General features: G+C 38.4%; 1 protein-coding gene across 2 annotated transcripts in view; it reads left to right on the plus strand.

The window, feature by feature from the left end:
- PIEZO2 (piezo type mechanosensitive ion channel component 2) overlaps positions 1-20823 on the plus strand; it is a 286128-nt gene that overhangs the window by 124669 nt on the left and 140636 nt on the right. For both annotated transcript variants that reach the window (XM_066328884.1, XM_066328893.1), the window contains exon 4: positions 9149-9191. In XM_066328884.1, coding sequence (XP_066184981.1) covers positions 9149-9191 — 43 coding nt within the window. The remainder of the gene's footprint in view (positions 1-9148; positions 9192-20823) is intronic.

The following is a 20823-nucleotide window of genomic DNA, read 5'->3' on the forward strand; positions in this document are numbered from 1 at the left end:
GCTATTGTTGCCCTGTCTTGGATGTTTGAGTGTGTGCCTGCTTCACACTACTGCCCAGAGGAGCACATCCTTCTGCATCCAGATTTCTTCTCTGAAGAGATTTCTGGGAGTCAGCCAGCTTCCGTGCCCTTAATGTCTTGCTGACTGATGCAGGCACTGCTGCTTTCACTTAATGGCATGCAGACAGAAGGAGACTTTAGAAGTGCTGCTTTCTGCTTTTGTGGAAGGTGATGTGCTAAGTTTGTACACATCTCAAGCCTATTTCCTGAATTTTATTCTGGATATCATCCTTCACAAAGCACTTCAGATCTTTGTGTCATTTTGGTCACTGAAACAATTTTTTTGTATGGGTTTCATTTTGTTTTTGTTCTCTAAAGCTGAGAGTATGTGCTGGATTTTATGCCTAGCTGCCTAACAACTCCAAATTGCTGTCATCACACTATGGAAAAATTTCCTTAATCTTCGAGGGCAATAATGTGAATGAAATGGTTCTTTAGTAACTTTAGGGAAACAAAAAAGTTAAAAAACTAGAGAAGAATCATGGTTTACATGGTGTAGAGTATGTTGGTGGAGTCAAAGATGCCACCACTGGAATGCTTGGGTTTGTTGTCATAATATCCCTCCTATTCCTGTGCAAGATTTCCTAGTTTCGTATTCTTACTTACATCATCTATAATTTCTTGTATATGGATGTGCTCCTGCAGGCGCACTTGTTGTTTATTTCCCTCTTTCCATGTGTCTATTAAAAATAGACTTTGTGGCTTAAAAATCCACAAAGAGTTGTGTGCCCTCTTCTCCTCCTTCAGATCAAACAAAAAGAGAAAAAAAAAAAGAGACAATGAAAAGCAAATTCCTTGTGCTGGTATGTTGCACACATTCAATACTCAGGAAACTGGGTCCACTTTCTTATTCATAACAGTGTGTTAGGTTACAATAGAAGTTAAGCAGAGGGTAGCTCTAGAGGTTGGAAGGATGACCGTCACTTGCACTCTGAAGTTTAGACCTTGCCTCTAAGATACTCTTTAGCAGACAAAGAAGTGTTGCTTGGGATAGGAGAGGAGAGAATATTTCTGCCAATAAAAATGAAGAAAAATCTTAGTTTTTTCAGGCTTATGAAAAATAAAACTTAATACAAGTTATCTTTTACTTTGAAAACAAAAGCAAGGCCAGTCTTCCACATTTGAAAAAGGACTCATTAAATTATTGTTTGTCTTTTTCAGAAGGTCTGGAGTGAATTTTGATCCTCTTAAACTCTGTGACTCTCTGGCTTAAGGTTGGCAGTCCCTCATGGCAGCAAGCAGGAAAAGTGCCCTTCCTTCGAGGCTGCTTCCTAGAGCCCTGAAGCTGTTTTCTGCTGTAGAAAATAAGAAGATATTGACCATATCTAAGGACCATCTGACTCTTTACCCTTTATTCCCATAGTGGGATTCTGTGCTGGTAACCTGCCATGTTCTGCTCTGCCCATGGTTTCCTTTTCCTCATCCATTTTTGAAGTGGTCTACAGTGATGAGGAAAGGAGGTCTGGTTCTATTTCAAAAAGAAAAGTATAGGATGGCAGAATGAATTCAAATCTGAAGTATCCTTGGAAATTTGGGTTAAAACCCACTAACCAACCATTACAGCAAACAAATAGATAAATAAAATATTAAACAAAAGCAAAGAAGCCCTTTCCATTAGCTAGCTATCTCAGGTTTCATCTGGAATACATTCCCCAAGGATATTCTAGTGCTTTGGGTTTTGCTGTTTTGCTGCCTCATTGAGAAAATAAATTTGAAATTAAATGAGGTTAAAATAAGCGTGGTTTTAAGCCTGTGTGTGTTGCAGGGGAAGATTGCCTGCTAGTGTTTCTGATATATCTAAGCAGATAAAAGACTTCATGATTCTTACAAAAATTACAGAACTTGTCATCCTTGGAAAAAGCTGACTAAAAAAATATGAAGGAATTCAGCCAATTTAAATTTGTTTTGTTACCTGTGTATCATTTTAAACAAATCTGTCATAGGAGAAAAAAAATGCAGAAAGTAGTTTCCTACATTTTTCTTTCTCCAAGTCATTATTTTTTCCACACATCTCTTAACTTGCTGTGTAATTATCAGGTCATCTTCACATCTAGAAACTGGTTGTGGTTATGGGGTTTTTGTTTGCTTTTTTTTTTTTTTTTTTTTTTTTTTTTTTTTTTTTTTTTTGGGGGGGGGGGGAGGGGAGGGTTTAATGGTTTTTAGAACTGGTTTTTGTTTTTTTAGTGTTCCTCATTGCTATTTATTTCAGCAAACTATCAAACCCTGTTAAGTCAATGCAAGTCTTTCCAGTTATTTCCACAGACTTTGCATCAGGCTCAGAGACACAGGTTTTACCATCAAGAAAAGTGAGCTGGGATCTGCCTCCAGCAAGATGCTGGATCAGTTATATCCCAGGTGCACTAAGGGGTGTTTCACATGATGTTGTCTATCTTAAGTTACATAGTCAACTTAAGCAATGCTTCCACAATCCCCCAGTTCTAAGTACTAATCAAGGTATTGAAAAAACCTCAGAATATGGATCAGGCCTGTGAAGCAGCTGCTTTTAGGGTCCCCCTACTTCTCTTTGAGAGCTCTGCTGACACATATCTGGACCCCCAGAGCTCCCAGGGAAGGCACAGGCTCGAAAAGGTGACTCTTCACATACAGCTGCTAATCACTTTACCATAGCCGTAGTCTTCTTAATGCTCACCTTAAAGCAATATGCATATGTGTGCACACACGAACACAGTGTCAGTACTATTGAACTTTGCTCTATATTTCTCCTCTGCTCATTTTATTAGTAAAAGTTCCCACTCATTAACATGTCCTTAGAGAAGAACTAGCATTTTTGATGATGATTATTTTTCCGGTTAACATGGAATGAGTCAAGATTTCTTTTTTATTGGAAAGCAATTTTTGTATCTCATGATAGTAATTTATTATTTTCCTCAGAGGAGAAAATACACAGTAAATCTTTCCCATGACATTATTGTGGAGGGATCAAATCTGTGCTCTTTATTCAGTATAAAAATCTGTTGAAAGCTGGTATGAGTGGAAGGCAAGTAAAGACTTGAAACATCTGATCTGTCTTCTTGATATGACTCTTTCTTGGTATGTAGTCAGCAATCACTTTCTTCATCTAGACATAATCCCGGACCACTGGCCCTAAGCTTCTATTTTACTGGTGGTTTTAGTCTCTTCAGCATGCACAGCAAATTGTAGCAGCCCCGATTTTCCCTTACTTCTTCTCCTTGAGGAGTTGCTTTAAAAATTGAATAATCTGCTGTCTTGCCTTACACATTTGCCTCTCTGGGGTTTCATAGGGAGTGTGACAGTGCTGAGCATCCAGTCCTACTCTGTACATCAGAGCAGTAGAAAGGCTCCTACTCACTGCAGTGGATGGGAGCCCAGAAAACAATCTTAAGGGTGAGCACCCTGACCTGCCCCTTCATCCCTCAGGGTGACTGTAACTGAGAAGCTTTTCTGGAAACACTCCAGGGCAGGCACATGGAGTGGTGGAGTGAGCTGCATCTGTCTCAGCAAGCAGGATGGTGTGATAGGTGTGAAGCATTAGGTGCAGAGTCCTCAGCTGTCATGTTTTGATGTGTTTTGAGTGTGGATTTGAGTGCTCTGGTCATGCAGACAGAAAAACAGCTGGTGGCTGAAACACAGCAGTTGAGTCCCTGGGCTGAGCTTCAGTTTCATGTGAAAGGAATCCAGTTTGTGCACTCGAAGATTGCTCTGTTGTGCAAACCAAAGCATGGTAAGAGATCTGCCCAAGAAATACTCCCCAGTTCTGAATTAAAACATCAGCATGAACACAGCAGGTAATACTAGGTGATACTAGGAGATCTCATGCTAAAAGAAAGTGTCATTATTCCAGATGATAGACTGGTGATAAAATTACAAAGTGATGAGTGCAGGGTGTAGGCTAAGTAATTTGAATCAAGGGAAGAGGAAGTGTAGGAGAGATTTATTTCCCAAAAAATAGACAGATGGATGCTAAATGCCAAGGTAGCATTGATGCCCTTCACATGAGAGAAATGATTATTCCTGTAAGAGTCATGTTGCACATAACTAACAATTGGATAGCCAACATACAGGTAAGTAAATATGAACAGTACCTCTATGGTATTGTGCAGCACGTAAGAAAAAGTTCCTCCCTACTCAATCTACATTTCTCTAGTAAAAACTACTGCTTGGTTTTATGAAACCTGTAGTTTTATATTTATTAAACAGCAAAAAAAGTACGGATCTGAAAAAAAGTAGGGTTTTTGTAGGATTTTTTTGAAAGAAGATAGAAGCTTGCTACTAGGAATAAGCAACTATAAAGGCTGTTATTAATATATGAAGCTGCTGAAACAAATACTTTTCAAATATGGCAGTTTTTTATCAATTGCAGTTCGGAACATTTCAGCTCATTAGGAAGGAAAACTTGTTATTTTCTTCTTACTAAGTACTTACTAAGTACTGGGGTGATAAGGCAGAATATACAGCAGAGCAATGTTTCCCAATCCTTTGAAAATAGACTGCAAACCTTCTAGGGGTTAATATATGTTGTGGTTTGAAAACAAACCAAGTGAAAGGCTCTAAGTCAGAAATAAAATTTAATGAGAAGAAAAGAAAAAAAATAAAATAAATGCAACGATACAAAAAGAAAAACCACTGACAGAGTCAGAATACAACCTGATCAAGGTGATGGAAGCAGTCCAGACAAGGTGGTCTTCCTGAAGCAGTGATCTCGTAGAAAGGTCTGGTAGCTCCAGTCCTCTAAGAATCCAGTGGGTAAAGACTGCTTCTACTGTACCAAATCCCAGCTTATATCCAGGTGACAATGCTTGGCTCCTCCCCCTGGGCGGAGCATCTCACAATGGGATGATGAGTCATACAGGGGCTCCTTGATGGCCCATTAAAGAGAGATAAGACCCGGAGGGAGTTATCTATGAGTCATGCACAAGGCATTGATGGGCCATTAACAGAAGATGGTGAGAGAATACATCCTAAACTACAACCCAGGACAATATAGTATGTGCATCACTACTGAAAAAGAAGGACAAGTCAATGTGTTCGTCCAAATTTTTGAGAGATTAACATGTGCATTCAAGAAACTCAGGTCCCCCAACTAGTCTGGCTGGGCTGGACTGGGAAAATTTCTGCCCTGTTCTCTGTTGTTTGAGAAGCAGAGTTGAGAGAAGTGGCACCTGCAATGGAAAGGTTTAGCAAACTGTTTCTTTCCATTTCTGGTGTATTCTGCATCTCTGTTTTGTATTTCTTGAATATCTGAAAGGGTTTTGAGAATACTACTAAGTGTTGCAGGCTTAAGGTCAAAGTTTTGAAATTGATGGGAATATTCTAATCATTACAAATTCAGCTCTTCTTCAGAAATTCTTTTCCTTCAAAATGTTAGGATAAAGATCATTGAAGTTACTGTTCCAAGAATATCTGCCTGTTTCTGAAGTATCATAACAGGTTTATGTATGTCACACCTGCATGTTACTTAATGGGCTAAGTATGATGGGGTATGTCTGGTATCTTGCTTGTTCCTTCAGAGAGTCTGGGTGACTCTCTGTGATATCCCACTGACAGGTTCCAAAATAACATTTTTAACTTTGGCTTGATAGAATTAACAGATGTTTTGTTATATTCTAGTCTTGCTGGATATCTTCATATAATTCCAATTGTATACTTGAATTTTGACAGGCTCACTTAATGCTTACTGAAAAATGTCAAACATTGTCTTTTGGTTCAGTTAAGTTTTTTTCCCCTATTTTTTTTTTTGGTCCTTATGCCAGATCACAGTGAGAAAAGAATGCAAGAATTATTATGCTTACTGTTAGACAGCCTCAAGAGTAGAGTAGAGTAGTTTCAATTACAATGCATGCCAGACTTCTCCCTCAGCAGCTACAGATCTTTGCAGCAGTGGCATGATATGGCTCAAGGTGAATAGCTGTGGAGCCTCCATGAAAGGATGAAAATCACTTACCCAATATTCTTCTCCACATTGGCCACTTTCAACACTCAGCTAGACAGCGTGCAGGGTTTAGTTTATCTAGCCTGTGCTTTTGTCCAAGGTTGGACCAGATGATCCTTGAGGTCCTTTCTGACCTGAAAATCTATGATTCTGTGATCCTGTGAATATGTTATTGTGTTTTTTCCCTATGCCCACCAGTGCACTTCAGCAGCAAGGCACCTTCATGTTTTATAAAGGCAAACATCCTAGCACTGGTGTGTGAGTCCTCTCATCCATAGTAAGTTCACAGTAAGCAGAGAGTTGTGACCATGCCAAAATAAACACGACAGCTGCCATGTGAATGAAAGCCTGCTTGTCAAAGAAGGCAACTTTTCATTCAAGGAAGATGTTCTGGATTTTATATTATTAAATCTCATATTCTTATACTCTCATTCTTATGCTAGGATTTCACTGAGTGCATATATGAGCATGGTATCCATGCTACCATTGTTCCTATTAAATGTTAGCAGAAATTCTGGAAGTGCATTTTTATGCTTCATCTCTTTGAAGAATTTTAAAGCTAGAGCTGTTCATGTGAAACAGAATTTTTGGGATACATGAGAATGGTCGGGTAGTCTGGAGCAAATATTTGGAAAAAAAAGCTTAATTACATGGGTACCAGGCATTCTTATAAACAGCTATGGTATTTTTGTTGTGGTGGTAAAAAAAAAAAAAAAGCAAAGGGAAGCTACCTTAACATACTTACTCAAGTGTAGTAGTCGATTGATTCTGGAAGTCAACAGGTGAATATTTTCCCCAGTCACAGCAGGGAGAAAGACTTATTTGAATAGCCAAATTCCTATTGATTTCCTTGGGAGCAGGATCAAGTCTTTAATTCTTGATTAACTCCTTTTTTGATTTTAATGAGAATTACGTGACTTAAATCCTGTTTTATGTTTTGGAAGCAACGGGCAAGGTTTAAATGAAATAGTAGGTTTTCTAGACTTTTAATAGTGCTATTCTTTTTAGTGCTTCTGTTACCTCAGGGTATTTACTTTTGGCTCTTAGTGTGGTGTAGAAGTTGATACTATTGTGAATGGAATTGGCAAGTCTTAAAACACAGTGTTTAGATCATAAACATTTTAAAATAAGACTCTATAAAAAAGATTTGGTTTTTTAATATGAAATGTTAGTTGTGTTCTTGGCAGGCTTTGCTTCAGAGGAGTCAGATGTATTTCAAAGAGTATTCTGGTGGCCAGCTGCAGCCAAAAGATTATTTCAAACCAATAGAGACCCAATTCACTTTCTTCTGTAGCTTTTTTTCCTTTCTCTTTCTTTCTCTTTCTTTCTCTTCCCCCTTCTTTCTTCAGAAGACTCTCTCTATATATTACAAATGAAGTGTAACCAGTTATGGGGTGAAAAATTTGTACACAATTATACATAACAGCGGAAGGCATAGGAACCTGGACTAAAGATGCCAGTACTGGTCTTTGCTTTAGGAAGTGCTGTTGAGATTTCTTTTCTTCAACACTCTTCAAATCTTCGGAGTTCAAAAACCATTGGCTACTCTTCAAGACCCGGTAGTATTGCATAAAATATATGGAGAATTGCTTGTGTCTGCCCTGCAATTACGTATGGAGTGGCACAGTAATCTTTTTAACAATGGTTTGGTTTATAGATGCTGTGTGAAACCAGTTACACTCGAGGGATGAGCAGAAGGTAATGGGTTTGAAGGAGGGTTTATTTATCTCAATCATTCATGGTACATTTTGCTAGCCATTATTTTAATTTTTCACTTTTATTTGAAATAAATAAAGTATTTCTTGTCCTGCTTTAGAGATGTCTTTAGAGGATTTCTTTTCATAAAATATTAACCCAGTGTGATGAGAGGTATTGTCTTATGTAGTTTTGCAGGCCTTTGCCCCAGCTCAGGTAAATACAGATGCCACAGTAGAAGCTCTCACTACTCATCAAACAATCAACATTGCTCAGTTGTTCCAGAACACAATTTGACTTTTTTTTTTTTTTTTTTTTTTTTTTTTTTTTTTTTTTTTTTCCCCATATAGGGAAGGTAGAGCTTTCTCCACTTTGCTTTTGAAGTCTCTTTCTGCTGTGTGTTTTGCTGGGTATGGGCCTGAAATCCCTGCATGCTTTACACTGAATGGGAGCAATTAAAAGTTCTGCCTAATGTCACTCACAGGGAATCTTTTTGTTCCTAATTTATATTTCCCTTTAGGTGATGGAATGCATCAGCAACAGGAATTATTGTCACTTCTCTGATTTTGAGAATTCAATGAATGATGGAGATGAATCATTCAAAAAGGACTGTAGTTGCTTACATGGCATGCAGTCCTGTTGCATTTCCCATGGGAGCATAAAAGAACAGAGAGCAAACTATGATGCAGCTTCATGTCCTCCTACACATTAGCTAAGCAGACCTGCATGACTTGAGATATTTGTGCTCTTAGTAGCCTGTGTTTATAATGACCTCATAATATTTAGAAAAAAAAAAGAGACTGGCAAAAAGCAAAAAAACTACCAAGAGCTGAAAACTGAACAGTGCTCGCAGTATGTGTGGGGGTTATTCTGGAGAAAATTCAGGTAAAATTTGTATTGAGTGCATCAGAAATACTGAGAGCAAGTCTTTGGGTGAGTCTGCACATTTGAGTAATTTGTAGGCTTGAGTGCTTGATCATTTTGAGAAAGAGTCCTTCGCAGCTGTGTGTATGAATATGAAGGGTTAAACAATAAAGTAGGAATACACGTTCATGCTTTTGCTTAAAAATAAAAGGGCTGGATTTCAGAAGGAGCTGTAAAGCTTTCAGCAAGAATCAGGCAGACACTACAGTGAAGTGAAAAGCTGAAATGTGAAGAGCGCGTGATGTGAGATGCCAGCTCAGCGCTTCCCAATCACCTCACTCCAGCAGAGGAGACCACCCTTGGAACTGCAGTGAACTGTGGCTGCTCTGCAGTGTAAAGTTGTACAGGCTGATACCCCTCTCACTGTTATGTCACCTGGTGGTAGCCTCTCTCAACAGTTGTCCACTCTGGGGAAAACACATGTTATTTACAAGTACTTCTCTAGGGGTGGAAAAATCTCCTTAATATACAGATCCCAGCTGCACAAAGAAAGGAAAAGAGTGCTCATACAAAAAGGGTTCTTTACTAAGGGTGTTTGTTTTTTCTCCTCTTTGTGCAGGTTCGACGTGGGAGAAAACATTGCGGCAGATTGGTTTTGAAAGGTAAGCCATAAATTTCTTTCCTTACCAGTGCAAAAAGTTGAGGAAGAAAAAGTGCTCAGGCAAATTTGCACAGTTATTTATTTTAGTTGATTAACCTCAGATTCAGAGAAGTCATGTAGTATCATGCACATATGTGTTCAGCTTTTCTGTTAGTGTTCTCTTTTCTTTCCCCAGTCAATCTGAAGCAATTTATTCATCATATGAACTTGGCTCATCGTGTTGTTTGCTAGTGACTATACAGCATGCTAGTATTAAAAAAAGGGATACACCTTTTGGCCCTACGTCTCACTTATGAATGAAAATACTGCTCTCACTCATGTTAGTTTTTCCATGAAGCTTCTAATCTCTGACATAAGAGTTGACCAAAGTAAATGAAGTCTGAAGAGGAACAAAGCTGGCAGAGGAAAATTCAATATGCAGCATTCCTCAAGTGCAAGAACTTCTTGCAGACAAACTTAGCCACAAGGTCATCATAGACATCAGACAGAAACATGTGTCTATCTTGTAAATGAAACTAGGCCAAGTCCAGTAAACAGTGATGTAGAGTAAAGAAGGATTCAGATGCTTAATGTCCTCTTTATTCTTCTACAAATGGTAAGCAGAAGAATCTGCTCTCTGCTTGAAGTTTTGGATATTGTTGAAAATTAAACACTCTCAGTTACTAAGTTTGATGTCCTCAAAGTTTTTTTGTACTGGTTGGGTTTTGTTTTCAAGTTACATCCAATTTGGTTCCTGATGAGCATTTCATTCAGCATGATACCACAGATGTCTGCAGGGCACTGCAATAAACTATTGATTCTTTCATCACCCAAATTATGAAACAGCACCTGATGGTGCTGCTTGTCTCCATCAGAATTTTAAAAAACGTTTTGAGGAGTTCTAGGATGAATTGATACTCTGTGTCTGTGTTTTGGAAGTGAGAATGAAAGAGAGTCAGTGTCTTTTAAGCTGAGTTCATTAGAACTCTGTTTTGTGGTGACAATTTCCAACTTGTGAGATGTTTCAAAACAAGAATGAGAATCCGTGCTAGCTGTGTATATGCAAGGTATGTACCACAGGAAAGATGGAGAATTCCTAATAGACTAAAATATAGCTGAAAAGCCTTTCTGAGATGAGGCAAGTATGTAGAAGGGATTTCTATGCAGATCCCATTATTGTCACTCTAGTTTGAAAAGCAGAAAGGCTTTCAAATGGCACTTGTGCACCTTGAGAGATTGATCATCACCCTGGGATAGCTTTATCTGAAGCAGCACTTTAGTTAGCATAGATGAGGTGAAGATCTGAATGTGCTTTGCTTACTATAGTCATAGAATCAAATGTGTTCTCTTACCAGTTTTTTCAGAGAACCACCAAGGAGAAAAAAAAGAAAAATTAAGTCCTTTATACAGATATAATAATTAAGATTCGCATTTTTTAAAATAGTAATATTCATAATCTTACCTGTATTTTTAACACAAGAATTTTTTTTTATGACAGGAATATATCAAACTATCCTAGAATGGCTTGGTTGGAGGCACCCTAAAGATCATCTAGTTCCTAACCCCCTACCATGAGTTGTTCAGAGACTCATCCAGCCTGGCTTATAACACAGGGTGTGGGGCAGCCACCTTCTCAAATTGGTTACCTAAAAGGTTAATGAGTAACATATATGTGAAGTTCAGTGTTAATTCCTTTATAGCAATATTTCCTTAATATCATATCTGTTATTGGTTAAGATCGGTAATTTTTGTATCTCAAAGAATAATTTCCAAAGCAAACACATTTTTACGTAATACCTGGATGCTGGAGTCACACTTAACTTGCAGTCGCAGAAGTAGAAATCCCAGGTCTGCATATCTCTCAAAGCTGAGAGATTATTCTGGGGATATATGCCTACATCCTTTCCCTAATCCTTTTCTCTTCAGTAGTAATCCCTTTTTGGCCACCAACAGAGACAGGTTAGTGGGCTACATCTATGTTAGGTCTGATCCCATAGAGCTGTTCTTGTGTTATTAATATAAACTCTAGGGAAAGAAGCAGCTGAGGCATGTCTGGCTATTTAAAATTCTATTCTCTGCAAGCTTTTGATTTAGGCACACCTTAGTCAGCTGTGAAATATCAATAGCATTTAAATGTGTTGTTTGAGCAAGGACACTCTCATACACGAGAGAGGAAGCAGGATTTTTAGATACAGAAAAGGAGAGACACGAAGTAATACCCTAAGGAGTAATTATCTTTGCTTTAAAACTGGAAGATCCATATAAATTGTTCTCAACGAAGTGTTTTACAGTGGGTTGAGGAACAGGATATATAGACAGACAGTTTACATTGCAGGAAATTAATCCCATATAATTTACAGGTGATGTCTTCACTGCTTTGTGGCTACCACTGCTTTGTGGTGTTTATTCTGTAATAGAAGAGTGTTTACATTACTCTTGTCTTCATATCCTGAAAAACATTGTGGCACCAAGAGATCTGACTGTGAGGCTTTTATGTAAGCATTACTTGTGAGCTGAGGATGCTGCTTTTCATTGCAAGGGAAATTAAAAATACTGGAGCTCGAGTAAAGTAGCTTTATATCCAGGAAATGACTGGAGTTAAGAGCTTTTCAATTAAAAGGAGTATATGTGGGTTTGATAGATATAAATGAAGGTCTTTATTTTATTGATTGTCTTTTGAGACATTACAAATAAGCTAATTGTAACATACTATGGTAGTCACCTCCTTTACCCAGCATGATCTAGACTGCAGTTCCTGACTGTATTTTTTGAAGAGCATTAAGGATCAATTTTGAGGTTTAGAAAAAATATTGTTTTCTATTGTGCTGTCCTAAAAGGAACATAGTTTAAGGTGCTGAACATGTGTCATACTTTCACGTCAAGCCAGCTGCCAGCTGAATGGTTTTCAAAAAATCTTTAGTAAGCCAAAGCAAGTAGACTTATGGATAAACAGGATGACTTTTTTGCACCTGTTTATGTGGGGATTATGGTTCAGTATTGGTGTGTATTATGATGGCACCCACATATGCATAGAAATGTCTGGAAAGCAGTCAGCTCTCTTGTACTTTGTTCCAAACATGACTAAAAAAAGTTTTTTTGGAAGACATTGTTCACTGTAATGTATTAAGATTCTTTCGGTCACATTCAGGACCCAATGAAAATCATAGGATCATGGAATCAGGAAGGTTGAAAAAGACCTCCTAGATCAAAGAGTTCATCCTTTAAGCAAACACCACCGTGTCAGCATAGCATTAAGTCATAGCAGTAAGTGCCACATCCGTTTGCTTCTTGAACACTTCCAGGGATGGTGACTCCACTGCTCCCCTGGGCAGCCTGTTCCAGTGCTTAACCACCCTTTCTGTGAAGAAATTCTTCCTGATGTCCAACTTGAACCTCCCCTGGCGCAGCTAGAGGCCATTTCCTTGTGTCCTGTTGCTGGGAGGCTCACTCAAAATCTCAAGTGGAATGGTTATGAACAATTAACAGTGACTGTGCTTGTTTCCTGGCTACTCTGGCAATTAAAGAGAGCTTAATGCACAAAGCCTGTTAAAATTCAAAAGGAAGAAGGATCAGTTCAGTCAGAGAGCTGATCTTCTCCTGTAATGCAGTCAGGCAGCTCACAGCTGGGGTGAGACTTGATGTGCAGAGCTTGCAAAGAGCCACCACCAGCAATGGGGAAATGCTGCTGGGAAATTGTTGCCACACTGCTGAAAATTAAAACCAAAAGAAGTTCTTTTTTAAACATCTAACTTTCTCTGATTTGAGCTACCAGATGATGAAGTTTATGTCCTTGTCTGGTAGATTCAGTAGTGATTACAGGAGGTCTTCTGTTTTTTACATCGTTGATAATGCATAAATTATCTAACAGTTTTAAAACTTTAAATAAATGATGTTTAACCTCTTAAAATTCATCGTCCTGCAGGGCTTCCAGGCTTCTAGTACTCCTCTTACTGTACTTCCCTGAGTTTGTAATATGACTAGTAAGTTACTCAGCTACTAACAACACTTCTACTCCCTTTTTGCATTTGTTCCTGTGGTGCTTCTCCTATGCGTGTAATGCTTTACATCATGGTTCCATAAAACAGGCTTAAGAAAGATTTAATAACTCTTATTACATGTGAAGTAAATATCAAATGTTTTAGAAAATATATATTTGAAGAATAACAGATGTGTGGTTATTAAACTTTTGGCAGCCTTCAATAAGTATGTTTTTCATAGTAAATAGTTGTTTCAGTGATAGAGAAAAGGACTTTTGAGCAGCAATTTCATAGTAAGATGAAATTATCTTTACAAAACTGAAGGCGTTTTCCATATCAAAGATGCAAGTTTTGTTTGGTTGATAGCTTCAAACTGATTCTAAAATTGTTGTTATTTTCATGGTATGCAAAAACTTATTATAAATTAGAAGTTACATATATGTATATGCAAAAGTAGGTGGTTTCCACCCTATGTAATGCTAATAAGAGCTCTCTGCACCATACTTAGTAGAGCAGCAACACCTATGTAGAAAGTGCACCAGCAGCATCCCAGATTCAGTCTAAAGTAATGCTGAGGGTGATTGGCAGTGAAAGCTGCTCCTGTTGTTTGTAAAATACTTCGTACTGAGTTGTGGGCTTGTTATGGTTTTTGCAATCCTTTTACTATTTCTGAAGAATGAAAGCGTAGTTGGAGCTTGCTAGCTCTCACACTGAAAGGAAAGGGTAAGTAGGTAAGAGCAGGAAAGGCAATAAGACTCCCAAGGAAATAGAAGACCTGAAGATTTCTATATCAAGACTAGAACTTGGATATGAAGATTGTCTCTTATTAAGATAGATTTCAGGTCTTCTATGTACCTGAGTAGCTCCTTCAACTATACTTCTCTGCACAGGGTGGTAAGGAGGACACTCTGCTTTGTTTTTATTTGCAAGAAAATAAATGCAGCAGCCCTTCCTGCCACAGGTAGGGAGACACAGCTAACCCGGGAGACACCAGGAGCAAGTTAGTTGTCATCGCTAAGAGATGCATTTTTGTTCCTACCCTGGTCTCTGAGAGCAGACAGATGTCTGCTTTTGCAGCTGCTCCACATATGCCCCTGCTCAGTCTAGCCAAAAATACTGTGTCTATCTTCCCTACCCCTTGCAGAGACTGAGAACTCAGTTTCCTAAACCACTGTGACATGCAGTGAGCGCTGGAATCCAGATGCATCAGAGGCGCTTCCCAGGTACCTCCTTCCAGGTTTAGGTTGCTAATTACGAGTCTACTGGCAAGCTGTTTTCTCTCCTTCCCTCTGCTTGCTTGGATATTTGATTGGTGCTTGGCCGGAGTTTTTCTGGGTGACAGGAATAAACAGAAAGAAGAGTATATCACTAGATACTATGAACACTCAGTATGCATAGTTCTGGCTTGGAAATCAAACTACCATGTGGTTTTCCAGAGTGACATCCCCCTCTCCTCCCCACACTCTTCGGTGATTTAGTGTAAAGAATAAATAAATATATGCTTGAAATATAGAGTCTTATCCTGATACCGTGCTCCATAATTTCAAGCTCTTTCTTTACATACAGCTGAATCCTATAGTCTTCTTTGGCAAGGCTCCCACTGACATAATTTTGGGAGCATTGCCTCAGCCAGGGGCTGCATGAGGCTCTGCGGTCTGATCCTTGAGAGATTATTTTAAAGGCAGTGGTACAGTTCAAATGCATTTCACAAATATTAAATAATTTGAGAAGACAGAGAAAAATGGGTACAGTGGTGCAATCAAAGGGACATGGGAAAGCCCTGCCAGGCATATCTTTCACCGTTTTGGAAAAAAAATAGCTATATTAGTCTGTATAGTTGTTTTGGTCTCCTGTCCCACAAAGCACTTAAGCAAATGCTGAATTTTTGAGTGCCCAAGCAGGTCCTTTAACTTTGGCAGAGTTCTCTTCCACAGCATACCATCCTTGAATTGCTTCAAATTGGAGAAATTAGATTAATTGATGGTTTGTTTATACTTTCTATTCTTAATATAGGATACCCATCACACTTTTGTTGGAGTTAATGAATGTGAATTTATTCTGCAGTTTTAAATATTCTACAGTTACAGTGCTGTTTGAGTAATATAGCAGATAAGTGTAACATAAGGAGCCCAGAGACAGAACTAGTTCCACACCTTCCCTTGGGAGCCGTGAATAAAAGAGCAGTTTATTGCTTGTAGCAGAAATGTTGTCTTCTGGCTGGTGTCTCTATTTGATCATTTCTCTGGCTGGACAAACATGTCACTGAGGGCCTCATCCTCAGCCCTAAACTGCTTTTAGGGTTTTTAGGGTTAGGGTTCAAAGAGCCCCAAAGGCTACAAGCTCCGGGAGCACTGGTGATGAAGGCACGACAAGGGCTGCTGCACCAACTGTGAGCCCTCCACACCTTTCTCATCTGGGCCAAACATAGTACTGGCTACCTCAGCCTCAGCCCCAGGCTACCAAACCTAAGTGATAAGTGGGGATCTGGAGGCAGAGGACTGCATCAGAAAGGCTTATTCATGTTGTTCCAGCTGCAACACTGTACTTTTCTGGTGGTGTGATGAACAGCAAATGATGGGGCCCACCACATGCCTGCCCTTGTGTCCAGGAAAGGGCAGCACAGGCTGCTGAGTCCTGGGAAGACAGGGGGACTGAGGTTGCTTTAATTTAATTCTCAAAGCTTCTCTCTTTTTGTTACTTCGTGGTGGCCAGGACTGTGGAATTTGTGCATGTGTGTGCTGAAGTATTTGTCTTGTTTATAGTGTAGGAAATGGAGAAGAAATGTGTTTTCAGTTTTATTTGATATATTCTGCATGCCTGAGGTTCTATCTTAAATTGAGTTTTCTTCGCTGCTCTGACAAAAAGCAAGACTTTGAAATAAAAGTCTGAGTTACAGAGAAAGCCAAAATAAAAATTGAATTATATTTACAAAGAAAAAAACCATTGTTTAAAAATATATTAACAAAATGGAAGTAGCTTTTTTTCACCAACACTGTGTCAACTGAAATCTCTTACTCCATATTAAATAGTGAAATAGAAACAATTTAAACCTAGTTTTAAACCAGTGTAACTTACCTTGGATTTTATTTCAATGTTGACTTTTGTTCCAGTGTTGCTGTGTGTAGTTAGTTCAGTGTGCTCCTTCTGGTTCCCTGTTAGCAAACAATACTGTGTATTGGGCGTGTTGTAGTAGCCCTTGAAGAAAATCTGGGAATAGTTCAAAGCTGCATCCATCAAGGGAGATTTAGACGGGACATTAGGAAGCATTTCTTTACCAAGAAGGTGGTCAAACTCTGGAACAGGCTTCCTAGAGAGGAATTGATTGTCTCTAGCTTTGCAGTGATTGTCAGCCTGCCAGAATCATTTGGACAATGCCCTTAATAACATGCTTTAAATTTTGGTGGTTGAGCAGTTGGATGAGATGATCATTGTAGGTCCCTTCCAATTCAATTCTCTCCTCTCCCTTTTCATATACTTTTTAAACTTAAGCTAGAGGAAAAGCTGATTTCTGACAGATGCAATTTTCATAAGTTTTGCGATACACTATCCTAGCTTTTGCAAAATAAACACATTTCTTCCTAGCAACCGTGTCATAGAACATTTTTAATATATAGCCAGTGATTGTTTTGTAGCCTTTGTAAAGTGTACCTGTGAGACTTTTTTTTATAGTAGCTTTTTAGGAGATGATCACCACATGGCTAAAAACACTTAGACCAGTAAGTGCTTCCTTACTTGTGGGATTTTCTTAAAGCTGTCCTTGTTAAGGGAAAGTGGTAAAACAATCACAAAATATGTAAGCATTCACTGAAGTAACTTCTTTTTGAGCAGATTTAAGAGATTGTTTTTTGGTTTTACCCCTATCTTTATGTTTAAGTAGTTGTCTTAATGGTAACATAAACAATCTCTACCTAAAATAATTATAGTATTTATGGCTATTCTCCAGTGTACATCACTGTAATATGCCAAGAAAGGATTTTCTACTGGGTTGATTGCAGCAACTTTGACATCTTTTTAAACAACATGGAAAGAAGCAATGTGAATTTTCTAGATGTCTGAACACACAGTCCTTAATTGTATAAGCAACTCAGTAGATTTTAAAGATAAGTTTCATGAGAGTAAACATTAAGGAACCAAGGAAAAAATCATTATTAGTGGTATAAATAAATAGTTTTTAGGGAGTATAGTCAATTTTGTAGATTTTAGAGATTTCTAAGCTTTCTAATTTAGAGAGAATTCAAATTTCAAAAATCCAAGGTGCTCATTACACCAGGTAGTCCAGAGAAAAATCATATTGTTTTACAAGTTAAACACAGTTATATGATGACTGGGTTTTAATCCTCTGCCTGTACAGGCAGAAGTTCAAGAAGCCACTTGTGGGAAGCAGGACAGTTGTGCTTCCTGTTCAGCCTCCTGTGTACCCACAGAGAGAGCTGGTGTGTAAACATCCTGGAGGCAAATGAATCTCTTAATTGTGTGATGTGTCTGTGATAAATCTAAAAATTCAGCTGTGTGTAGATGAGAAGATGAGAAGTGATGTAGTGTTGTTAATTACTTATAAGATGCTTTATGAATTAAGAAAGTTCCTTTTTTTTTTCTTTGTGTTTTGTTTTGGGTTTGGTTTTGTTTGGTGGTGTGGTGGGGTTTTTTTGTTTTTGTTTTTTTGTTTGTTTGTTTGTTTGGTTGGTTTTTTTTGTTGTTGTTTTGTTTTGTTTTGTTTTGTTTTGTTTTGTTTTGTTTTTATGGACTTGGGGAAGTCCATCAAACCTGAAAGCTGAAACTCATTTATTTATGAGCATGGCTGAAGTTTCCTAACATACACCATAGTGTTTCTCTAACAGTAGAGCAAAGGTGTGTTTAGAAGCCAAGCCAAATACTTTTATAAAACCACTTTCCATTGCTTCCAAGACTGTGGATAACTTTTGGGAAAAGGAATAATTTGATAGGCCAGGACAAAAGAGGAATTAATATGGGCTTGTCCCATCCTTCCAGTCTTAAAATTGCTCTCTGCTAGAACAATTTGGACCAAAACAGAAATTAAAATTCTACACCGCCTGTAAGGAGGTATTTGGTAATAAATACACTCTACTGAAGATACCAAAGATACGTGTATTTCAGTACGTGATGTGGTTTAGTAAGAAACAAAAAATATTTTTTCTTTTTCCTTGCTACTTTGGTTTCTTCTTTTGCAGATATAAAGACACATTCCCTGAAGTATTTTTATGGCTTTTCTGCTGTTTTCTAACTTGAAGTAAAAAACAAGTAAAAATTTGATGCCAAGAATAATCACGAATAGTTTCAAAGTGGAATGATTTAAAATCATTGTTATTTTTCTCCTGACTTCTAACTTTAAAGAGTGAAGTTGCTTGACATTTCACAGCTTTTCTTCACAGCTCTGAGGGCTATAAATGGATGTGTGTATCTTTGTGAGGAGATGTTGGTGACTGTCATGGTCACATGGCTACGGAAGGTGAACATTTAGGAAAATTTTGCATGCCCAGTAAAGCTTTTGAAACTATCAAAGTGATATTTGAGCTTTGAAGGAACTCTTCTGCAGCACTCGTGTGACCCTGTCTCAGACTAGAAAGGGAATGGCTTTAAGCTACCTTGTCTCCAACATGCCAGCCTGATTTCTGAACTGTGAGGGTGGATCACAAGACTGTTAGAGATGTGATTCTCTACAGTGCAGACAGCCAAGCTGCCAGGGTGGGAACAGCAGTGCAGATTTTATATTAGTTCCACATTGCTCTGCAAACAGCAGCATATCTGTCATCTACTGCGTTTGGCATATGTTCTTCCCTTCCCTCCCACTGTCACTGCAGTGTCATAGCATTTCTTTCTTTTTGATTCAGCATGCAAAAAACTACTTTGGGTACTTTTTATTTATTTGCAGTCTTCCTGTAGCTGCAGTGTATGTGTGTGCTTGCCATCCGACTGTATCGTGTTGCTGTGTGCTGACATTGGCAGGTGATTGCACAACCAAAAGATTCATTGCTGCAGCAGATGCAGTTGTGAATGAACAGTCAAGTCAGCTTTTAAATTAAAACCCCGTCAGTGAAGAGGATAAAGCACAGGAATGCAAAAAACGAGGATAAAAAGTCATACAAGTATATAATGATAAAGCCTGATCTAATTTAAAGGTGAAAGAATACATTTGTGGATTCTGTCATAGTGGTTTTGCACATTCATTTCATAATTTTCTTTTGGCTAATAAAGTGGGTTTTTTTAAGTAAGACCCTGATTTTTTAAAGTGAAATAGCTATTAGTTGTGCACCAAATGACACTCATTGTGATACACCACTTAATACAACCTCACTGTGGACAAGTCTTAAAATGTATTTAAAGAGTGGTCAAATACTCCTCTTTTTGAGAGCTCTGGACATGTTCAGAGTGAATAGAAAACTTAGAGAAATAGAATCAGATAGATCAAGGGCTTTTCTACATGGCCAAAGAAAGTAGCTGAGTGAACAGAAAATTTTAGCAGACTTGGTGTTACACAGGAAGGTCAGTATTAGATGTTCTGGACAAATGGTGAGCTAATGTGAAATACTAGTGTAAAGTGGTGAATAGTGAATCAGAAAAAATAGAGGAAATGAGTGAGATTTCTATCTTTCTTTCAGAAAATAACATTTATGTTGAAAAGTTAATCTACCCCTGGAAGACAGCTCCAGGGTATAGGGTTTTTCCCATTTTGTTTGACATGAGTAAATGGTCTGTACTGACTCTTCCAGGCAGCCAGTAAATACTCATTTCCATATGCCTATGATGAGAAAAGTGGAATGGAGGTTAACACCCCGAGTTCATTGAGGACTTTTGTGGTCTTTGCACACTGTCAGAACGCAAAGGAATATATCCAATATATGTGGAACCTAGATGAATTACGGGAACTTACTGAGGAGCCAAGTTTTCCCTTCATGGGCTACCATTCAGAGGAGAAAAAGACATGTGGGAGGAAAGAGTTGAAGGGCTTGATGCTCACATCTGCTCCAGTTCAGTGCTGCTAGAAATTGGATCAGTCGGCCCCCATATTTCATTTCCTTCTGTAATCTTGACCAATAATTTATAATTGGTATCAGCTGATCATCTGGCTCTCTCTTTTCATGACAAAATGAGTGAGCAAAGAACTTTATCCTTTTCTTTGCTCTCTGAGAGATGATTAAACTTTGAAAGACAAAAATCTCAATTAATTTTTAATGAAGTCTCTGAAACATCCCCTTAGTCAATCTTATTTTGTTATTTCTGTTATGCCTTATTTTTTTTGGAGACTGCCCTAGGAATCCATGTGTGAGTCAAGATACAGCTTCATCAATTGCAATATCATTACGATTTTTTTTGCGTGTTGTATCAGCTTTGTTCAAGGATGAAGGTACTTTGTCCTAGGTGAAGGTACTTGGAGAGGACCTCTGGAGAGCAGTTGCTGGATCAGAAATAACACAAATGCTGCTACATTCCTTTGTAAAGTCATGCTTATAGACCAGGCCTTCAACTGCAGATGCTCCCTCAGTCGCATCTCCACTCTAAGACTTCCTCTGGTAATGCCGGTGACCTGCAGAAGTACAGTTTAAACAGAACAGGTCAGGGAGAGTTTTTGTGCTGTTCCCATTCCTCAGTCATCGGGAATGGTACAGTCTCTAACTTAGCAGCTTCAGTTTTGTGCATGTTTTCAGAATATTGAGTTTC

Source organism: Sylvia atricapilla, chromosome 1 (assembly GCF_009819655.1).
Source record: "Sylvia atricapilla isolate bSylAtr1 chromosome 1, bSylAtr1.pri, whole genome shotgun sequence".
Classification (NCBI taxonomy): Eukaryota; Metazoa; Chordata; class Aves; order Passeriformes; family Sylviidae; genus Sylvia; species Sylvia atricapilla.